The following is a 9,662-nucleotide window of genomic DNA, read 5'->3' as shown; positions in this document are numbered from 1 at the left end:
GTGTGATATTGTGTAATGCCCCCAACCCCCCCACCCCCCACCCCCCGCCCCATATATCTATACACTGCATGCAAATATCCATAGGAGAGAGCCTCATGCCCTCACTAATTTACACTCCCTAATCACGCAGCCCTCTTTGTATTGTGCAGCCTGTTTTTGATGTTCTACAGATTCCACTGCCCGTTCTTTTAGTTAATTAACTAATCTGGGTGCTCGGGGTGTGTGGGTGGAGGGAAATGACACTCCACCTCGCTCTTTCATTCATAAACATAATACCTGCATTGTGGTGCAGTGGAGGGGGGAAGCATCGAGAGCTTTTTGTAATGCAATAGGTGGAGATCAAAGCGTTAGACCTGGGGAACAGATTGTTCGTCCATCATGGCAGCATGTCTCAAACAGGATTGTATAATATGGAAAGGTGTTTCTTCTGTCCGCCATGTTTGTTCCATCGTACTGGTGCACTCTGCCCTGCATGGGCCTTAGTTTCTCCACTTCCGGTCCCACGCCGTCCCCCACTGCGGCCTACAGGGCACGGCTTGCCCAGAAATGAGATCATACTCCAGCGAAGGTGCCAAAAAAAAAAAAAAAGAGGCCCAGGAGCTCCAGCACTCCCCTCTGCCACCCCAAACACTCCTCCCACTCGTCTGTGTGGGCAATGCCACTCTCAAACACATGCTCTCCTATGTAAACACCCACACCCTGCACACACACAAACAGAAATACTGGCACAGATACAAGCAGAAGCATGCAGATATTGGGTGCAAACACAGACCTACAATACAAATGCTCACATTTTAAATGCTTTATTTGAATCCTCCAGTTACATTACTTCGCACACACACGCGCACACACACTCACACACACACACACACACACACACACTCTGTCTCTTCTCTGTGCTAATACAGCGTCCATGGACACATTATGAAACAATGGGCACCTGGGCACAGACACGTAAAAGGCCCCCCCACCCCTCCTATATACATACACAAAACATTTTGTGTCTCTTTCTAGTTGTCTTGTGTTTATTTTTAGTAATTTTGCGTCTATTTTTAGTCATTTTGTGTCCCATTCTGGTTGTTTTGCGTCTATTTTTAGTCATTGTGCGTCTCTTTGTAGTTGTTTTGCACCTCTTTGTGGTCGTTTAGCATCTTTTTAAAATAATTTTGCATCTCTTTGTGGTTGTTTTTGCGTCAATCTTTTGTCATTTTGCATCTATTTTTAGTAGTTTTGCATTTCTTGGTGGTCTTTTACGTCTCATTGTGGTCATTTTGCATTGCTCTCTGTAGTTTTTTGTAATTTTGTCTCTCTGTGGTAGCTTTTGCATTTTTCTTGCGTCTCTGTGCATCTCTGCGGTTGCTTTGTGTCTCTTTTCATTTTACATCTCTTTGTGGTCGATTTGCGTCTCTTCGTGGTCGGTTTGTGTTTCTTCATGGTCGGTTTGGGCCCCCTGAGCCCCTGGGCCTGTGTCCGGTAGGCTCACTCAGTCATCGATCCATGACAGTGTGATCCTGTTTCATTGAGGTTTTCTTTCTGTCTGAATACCAACAGGAAATGCTAGAGGATCGCCACTCTCCCATAATGTGAGCACACACACACACACACACACACACACACACACACACACACACACCTCCTACCCTACTGCACTCTTTAACACCATCGCCAGGCTCGGTCATATTTGTTCTCTGTCGTCACAAGATGCCAAGTTATGCAAGAAAAAGTCTGTGCTTCAACATATTTCAGCGCTGTATGCTGTAGTCGTTGAATTGTACACTATTTGAGAAAAGTAGACAAAGTTGCCATCACTTTTTCCTCCCACAGGTGTATGAGTTCATGGAAAACGGGAGAAATTGTAGGCTCGCTGGTCAATTAGGTTATAAAACCAACACTCTCTCCTCAGGTTGTTGCTATTCCTGGACTACTGCTGTGAGAGGGGATCTGTGTGATCTGCTGCCCCCTGGTGGCCGAGCGCCGTCTGATCTGATTACATAAAAACAGGGCTGTGTGTGAGTCATCACCCCCTAGTGAGGACAGATGGGAGGTGTGTGTGGTGTGTTTGTGTGTGTTTGTGTGTAGGACTGGGCGGAGCAAACAGCAGTGGACTGTAAAATAAGGGCTTTCCCCTCTCTCTTTTCTCCCTCTCTCTCTCTTTTTCCATAGTTTTTTTTTCTGGGTCAGGAGAATCACTTATTACAAAAGTGAAGTGCTGTGACAGTAAAAAATAGAACAGAAGGCTGCAGAGCTTCAGCCTTGTTTAATTTAAACCGCAGACATTTGCTGCATTTCCTCTCTAATTTAAGGATGTTATGAAATTGATGCAAGATTCAATTCCATTTTTAGATTATTAGTGAAGAAGAGAGAAATCAAAATGGAGCAGTGGTCCCTCTGCCTTGTATGTTTAGCTGAGAGAGTCCAGGCTGCAGTGACGGAAATCATGATGATGTTAGCTGTCGGCTGGTTGTTGTGAGCTGATGATGATACAGAAAGAAGCAAATGTGTTTTGCTGCAGAGGGCTGTGTTGAGTGTGTGTGGGTGCAGGTAAAGAGGGGGGTGGTTCTGGGACGCTGGAACACGCTGCTGAGCCTTCTCGTGTCGTGGGCCCAACTCAACGAAACACAGATAGACTTGACGGCACTCTTACTCTCACACACGACTTCATATTGAAACCACTTTCTTCTTTCTTTAGTAAAAATGGGCAATGATTCACTGGAGGAAGTAGATAAACAGAGATGGTGGTTGGACAACTGAGCAGGCCATATATATACAGTGTATATATGCATGTAAATACATATGTATACATATATATGTAAGTATATGGTGATCAACAGTCTAAAACCCAAAGATATTCAGTTTATGATCATATAAAACAGAGAAAAGCAGCAAATCCTCACACTGGAGAAGCTGGGACCAGCGGCCAGTGTTTCGCATTTTTGCTTGAAAAATGACTGAATTGATTGATCAAACACCAGAAAAGTTGCAAACTAAATTTCTAGTCTCTAAAGAGCATTAGAGGTTTCAGAGGGATGGATGCTGCAGAATAAAAAGGCTTATAAGAATGAAATTGCTGTGATTTTCACAGTGACTCAGAGACTTAAAGGTATATTGTTTTATTTGGGTTTAAATCTGAGACAAAAAGCAAAACAAATAAACAAGTACAACACAATCAGCAATGTGACAAACCTACAAAAAGTGATGGAGAGCCTGAACATAGGAATGAACAGTGGAGGGCGGAGCGTGGATGCTGAGGTCTGATCTGAGTGGTTACTGAATCACGTCTGTCAACAGCAAAAAGGACCGACAAGAATAAAGTGACAAACAGAACGGAACCGGAGATAAGGATGTAAACTGGTGAAAACAGATTAATCTAGTGACGCCGGGCGTGAATCACTCCACCTGAAGGCAGATGGAAAATATGTCACACAGATTTGTTATCACCCTGAACAGATGTGAAGAAAAGAAACCTTCAGAGTAAAATCCCTTTTTATACACATTGACCACAGAATGGTGCTGTCAGATAGGTGTTAAGTAACAAATAACAAACATGATATCCTAAGAAACAGGAAAACACTAAACACAAGGGAACACATTTGGACTAATTATTCTAAGGCTGTTATTTATCCGTTTATCTACTGTATGTATATTCTTACACATAATATGGTGGGCCGACAGAAGTGTGTGGCTTTCTTTGGACGACTACGTACAAAAAGCTAAGAGTGTAACATCACAGTGACTGGTTGAATGGCATCGACCACTTTAGTTTTACAGCTTCACTTCCCGCTTTTTTTTGCATCTGTGTTTCTCCCCAGCTCTCTCTCTCTTTCTATGTGTCCCTCCACTCTTCCTCTTCTTCTTCTTCTTCTTTAAAAGGTGTACGGCCCGACGTAGATGGAGAGTCTGAGGGCGGAGCTGGTCTGGTAATTGCCCTGGTAGCTGAGCAGAGGGTTAACTGACACCATCTCCAGGTCCAACGTGTACTCTCTGGGCCCCGACACGGCGCGAGCCAGCACCAGCATGGCGCTGATATTATTGATTTGCTGGAGAAGACAAAAACAAATATAAATGAGTGTGTGAGTGACATGAGGTTTTTAAAGGACTCACACAGGTGTTTTCACATAAAGGAATAGTTTTGGGAAATATGCTTATTCACTTTCTTGCCCAGAGTTAGATGAGGAGATTAATGTACATATATGTTCATACAGCTAGCTTGGCTCTGCTCAAACGTAACAAAAATCCACCTACCAGCACCTCTAAAGCTCATTTATAAATAAACACATTTTATTATATTGTTGTGGTTTTTATACTTACTATTTTCTAGTCCTGCACATAAACCCCAGTAAAACTGAAACCTCAGGTCTTTGTGCTAAACTAAGCTAAACTGGCAGTAGCTTCATATTTACCATACAAATATGAGAGTGGTATCGATCTTCTCATCTAACTCGGCAAAAAGCCAATAAGTGTATTTCCAAAAATGTTGAACTATTCCTTTAACAAGACTCTGCTTAATAAGAATTTGTTGTCACACCCTAACAGGTGCTATGACATTAACAGGACAGTAAGGGACAGTTAATCAAACAGCCTGTACATGCACGCACTCCTGAGAAGAGGTCTAATGACTTCAAAGGGCTTTAAGTTTTGTACTCATGTTTTAAGATGAAGAACAGATTCTCAGTTTTCTATCCAAGCAAAAAGCTTAAAGACAGTTAGTGGGACCGTGATGACTCTTGTTTTCAAAAATAGGAAATCGAGACGAATTGAAAGCATAGTTTATGACCTAAACCATATAAAGATGGCTGACTATATCCTCTGAGGTTCCTGTTTAGAAAAATAAAAAAGGCCATTATATCAGGAATTAATTTGTTAAGATGCACTGAATGAATAAAATGCAGCGGGTGACATTTCAAGTAGGTCTAATCAGGAAGGAAGCACCATCATATGACACCATATGCATAGGTAGCTTCAACAAACAACCATCCTCCTCTCCATGCTCTATGACTGTTCTCACCCTGATGTAGAAGTCTGAGTTGTCGTCACCGGAGCGGATGCGGAAGGTGTTGTAAGCCCCCGGAGAGACGTTGGTGGCCTGAATCTGGAAGATGTCGGAGGGGATGGAGCGCTCCGAGGTGATGCTCATGTAGCGGTGGACGATAGAGAAAGGCAGATCTCGACAGACGGGCTTGTTGACAGGACACACACAGCGGCTGGACAGAGAAGTAAGACCTCTTTGAGTACAATAAGTGCAAAGGGAATTGTAGTAATATCAGTAGTTCATGAATCAGCCAGCAGAGGGAGTAATATGACTCCTAAAATCTAAACAAATATTGAACAGTAGCCAGTAGTTTTTCTAAAACACAATTTATATTACCAAATTATCTGGGATATGTTAATGGTGCCCCACACCTGTTACCAATCCAACACTTGTTCACAACTGTAATAGTTTTCTTATTGCACTGGGCCATGCTCAAAAGAAAAGGCTGCAAGTTGGACTCATATGTGGAAAAAGTAATTGGGGTAATCTTGCGGTTTGAGCCATACTCAATACAGGGGCTGATTATATTCTGAGCTGTTGGCCAGCACATACTTTGGTAATTGGGAAAAGGTGTGTGAGTGTGTTTGTGTATGAACATACACAAGCTTTCATGAGGTGTCACTCACTTGTCAGGCACCTGTACATAAGGGTCTTGGCACCGGTTTACGTCCACACACTGGTATCGTCCGTGGATGTTAACGCAGGTCTGCGTGTCGGTACACTGATGTTCACCAGTTTCACATTCGTTTATATCTGCAGAACAAAAACAGCTCATGATGTTCGATCGAACAGGAACAGGACAAAAATAGAGCTGCTGTCAAAGAGTGAATAAGTATTGACTCAGTGCAGCATTTGTGACTCTGAGAGCACAGAGAGGTAGGTGTTAGTTTTGGGAGGAAGTGGAGGTGGGTGTGCTTACCCTGGCATAGTCTGGTGCCTTGCAGCTGGTATCCCTCTGGGCACACACAGGAGAACTTCCCTGGTTGGTTGACACACTGGTGCTGGCACAGGTAACTGGAGTAGCTGCACTCATCGATGTCTGTGAAGTTACAAGTTCAGGTTTTATTAATCGTTCAAAATTAAAGGTAGAACAGGAACAGAAAACAGAGCAGACTGGCATCACAGAAACTGCCAACTTTGTACTCTCACTCATATTAATCCTTCAGACCGACCAATAGAGTGGGTGTCTTACCGTTACATGCAAAGCCATCAGGCCCCAGCTCATAGCCCTGCTCACAGCGACAAAGGAAGGTGCCGTACGTGTTGTAGCACCTCTGAGAGCAGGGAGCGCCCATATCACATTCATTCACATCTGAAAGGAGGGAAGGTAGATTTTACAGTGTAACACACATCCAAAAAAACGTTTACAGTTGCTGCATCTGAACTGAACTTGAACTGGAGGCCGAAGTCAGAATGAATTTAAAGGCAAAACACATTTTCTCAATCAGCTTGTTACAGTGAGTGATGGGGTCCAACATGGACACACAATTTATTTTCTGCCAAAGTTCAAACAGTTTTGGGACAGTTGTGGGATTGTTGCTAATGTTGCCAAACAACTGTCAATCAAATGTGATCAAACTTAAAACTTTTAAGTTTTTGAGCGTTAAACTTTTTCCTATGTAGTCATGAATATTTAATGTTGTGGAGAAATGCCTAAAAGTATACTGTACTGATTCAGCACTGCACTACTGTAACATGTGTGGACTCAAAAAGGATCAAAATCAATGCAGCATAAAAAAAAAGATATCATCTGTTTTATTTCACTGAGATTCGGTTCGGTTATGCTAGTAGGTGCTAATGTATCCTCAAGCTGCTAGCCTCAAGCAGAGATGAGGAGTGGGCTACAGAGGTCTGGTAAGCTCAGATTTTATTTTCCTTTTTCAAACGTGTAGTCTTCAGCTCCAACCGACACTGACTCAAGTGACATCAGATTTATCAGATTTCACGCCCTCTGGAGCCACAAAAGCCTTTCTACAACTTTTTTCATATGCATTAGGGTTACAGACAGATTTGTAAAATCGGTAGAGTTCCCCTTTAAGATTTGAAACCACATTTTCCACATTTAAATTTTCGTCAGGCACTCAACAAAAAAGCCTGAATAAGATCTCTGAAAGTTTGAAGTTGATTGGAGCCTGATTTCAGAGAGGGCGGCTGTGACAGTTGAGTCACATAATCAGTTGCAGAGGGTGTCACTCACCAATGCAAGATCGGTTGTTTCCTGCCAGCTGGAAACCAGGTTCACATTGACATGAGAAGGAACCGGGGACATTGACACAGCGATGCTGGCAGTACCTGTACCTGCACTCATCGATGTCTGTGAGAGAGAAATGGAGTCAGAAGAGGGATGTTCACATTCCTGCAGGTTATTAAGGTCACTCTTGCTATGACTAACTTCACCCTGGGCCATGTAACAAAACACTTTTCTGAGTTGCCATATTTAAGCCTGCTTAGTTACGCCAGATAAAGGATAAATTCAGATTATCTCACCAATGCACTCTGTGCCAACCTTGCGGTAACCATCCGGACACTGACAGGTGAAGGCACCCAGAGAGTTGATACACTGCTGGCTGGGCTGGCAGTCATGCTCGTCTCGCTCACACTCATCGACGTCTGTGTTTGTGGGTGAAGTGAAACAAGGACACACAATGTAAGAATGTGGTTATTGTGAGCAAACACTGCATCATTCAGCATGACAGGAAGATACAGTGTGACTGTTGGAGGGTAGACGATGGCGACTTTGTTCCCCTCATTTGCACCCGACAGCTGAAAATATCACATCATGTTGAATCATGTTTGCTGTCTCACGCAGGCCAGATGAACACCTCACCGTCCTCCAGCACGAGTAGGTTTCTCGCTACAAGTCCGGTTCTTAAAACACAGCAGCTGTTCTCGTGTGAAATCTTCCAAATTCCTACGCTGTCTGTCTGCCCCCCGTGGACTCATACTCACTCACACCCACACAACTTGCACCAACATGCTGCCTCCAGTCCTAACACCTGCTACGACCACCTGTCCCTCGCAATCTGTGGCCGCCGACAATAAATTTACACAATCACACACATACAAACATGCTTAATGATCACTCATCCTGCGGCCACCTGTCCACCTCCAACCCCCAGACCTACAAACCAGACACCCACCCACACAGCTGTCTCCCTGCGGCTCGTAGCCCAGAGGGCAGGGGTTGGTCACGGTGGGCGTGATAACGGGCTCTGGGGCTGGGATGACTGATGCAGAGCGGGGAAGGCACAGGTACCCTCCATAGTGGTTGAAGCACTTCATTTCCCCTTTGCAGGCATCTGGAATGGTGTCACACTCGTTTATGTCTGGTGGGAGACGCAGAGACAGACGTTTAGGCATTAAACATACTTGTTAGGAACAAATCAAAAGGACAGAAGTGTAAAGAGCAACAGGATGATCAAAAATGTTACTGTATGTAAGTGGTGAGATGGAATAAAGGCAGGTAAAAGAGAGCTTTACCTTTGCAGTGCTCAGTCTGAGGGTCCCAGTGATACCCATCTGTGCATTCCTACAAAGCGCAGCAGAGACAGGAAGAGAGTGTGAGAAAATGATGGAAAGAAAGATGTGAACAGTCCCTCTGAGCCAAGTAGTTGCATAATATATTCATAATACATAATAAATCCCCAGTACTGGGACATTAAAAAAAAAAAGAAGCAGAGGATAGAGAAACTTGTTTCCTCTGTATTCATGTAGGACTGCTGGGCCAAAAAGACAAGAAGTCTGCTGCTGTTAAAGGATTTGTGACATTTTAAACTGCTCTCCCTAAGCCAAATGTCACTTCAAAAACAAAGCATTCAAGGCCGCTGTTTGGAAAAAGGGTCATTATCATTCTGGAAACAAAATATATTGCTGTGAGCTGCGTGGAAGGAAAAAGTGAGGCCTAAAGAAACATGGAATTAAAACTAAAATTACCCCCCAGCTATGACTACTATAAAATGTTGGAAAGGGAAAACTTCTGTGGAATATTAAACAAGAAGAAGATGAGGACATAAGAACCAGAGCTAAGAAAGAGGAGAGAGGATTTGAGGCCAACAGTTCAACACAAAGAATAAGTCTTTTCAACTGAGAGATGTGATGTATAATGTGGAAGAAAGGAAGAGAAGATGCAAAGAAAAAGAAAGAGAGGGAAAGAGGAGGGAGAGAGATTTGTCCATCCTTACCGTGTAGGTGTCACTTTCTGAAGGTGGCTGTGAAATAGCACTGCGGAGGAGCACAGACACACATATGCACACGCACAAGATTGACACACAAGCACCCTGCATACTAATGCACTGATTTGTGGGAGACGGGACAGGAACACGCGTAAAACATGCACACAAACTCACACACACACACACACACACACACACACACACACACACACACACTCACACACACACACACAAACAGCTATCAGACAGGTGGCGCTGCTTCAAAGATGAGAGAGGCAGCAGACTTTGTGATGCACAGAGCAGCCGAGAGGTGGTATCTATATTTCAGAGAGAGACAGAGGCAAAGACAGGGGGAAAAAGGCAACATTAGCAACTCAGAAAAGCACAAAATGGTTCAATTTAGTCTCAAAACACACTGGTGCTGTGAGCCGTCCCACAGCTGAAATGGATAAATCAACTTG

The 9,662-nt window shown here is 43.7% G+C and overlaps 1 protein-coding gene across 1 annotated transcript; it reads right to left on the bottom strand.

Moving 5' to 3' along the window:
- Positions 1 to 3,863: 3,863 nt before the first annotated feature.
- Positions 3,864 to 9,312, bottom strand: efemp2a (EGF containing fibulin extracellular matrix protein 2a). The gene is made up of 10 exons (XM_070913239.1): positions 9,211 to 9,312; positions 8,510 to 8,558; positions 8,170 to 8,355; positions 7,517 to 7,639; positions 7,227 to 7,343; positions 6,222 to 6,341; positions 5,949 to 6,068; positions 5,656 to 5,782; positions 5,006 to 5,201; positions 3,864 to 4,037 (listed from the first exon to the last, which is right to left on the bottom strand). The coding sequence occupies exons 1-10, from the start codon at positions 9,310 to 9,312 to the stop codon at positions 3,864 to 3,866; spliced, it is 1,314 nt and encodes a 437-aa protein (XP_070769340.1).
- Between the last annotated feature and the right edge of the window lie 350 nt (positions 9,313 to 9,662).

The sequence above is a fragment of the Enoplosus armatus genome, chromosome 10 (genome assembly GCF_043641665.1).
Source record: "Enoplosus armatus isolate fEnoArm2 chromosome 10, fEnoArm2.hap1, whole genome shotgun sequence".
Lineage (NCBI taxonomy): Eukaryota > Metazoa > Chordata > Actinopteri > Centrarchiformes > Enoplosidae > Enoplosus > Enoplosus armatus.
Note: the sequence above shows the minus strand (reverse complement) of the source record. Positions and strands in the feature narration are given on the sequence as shown.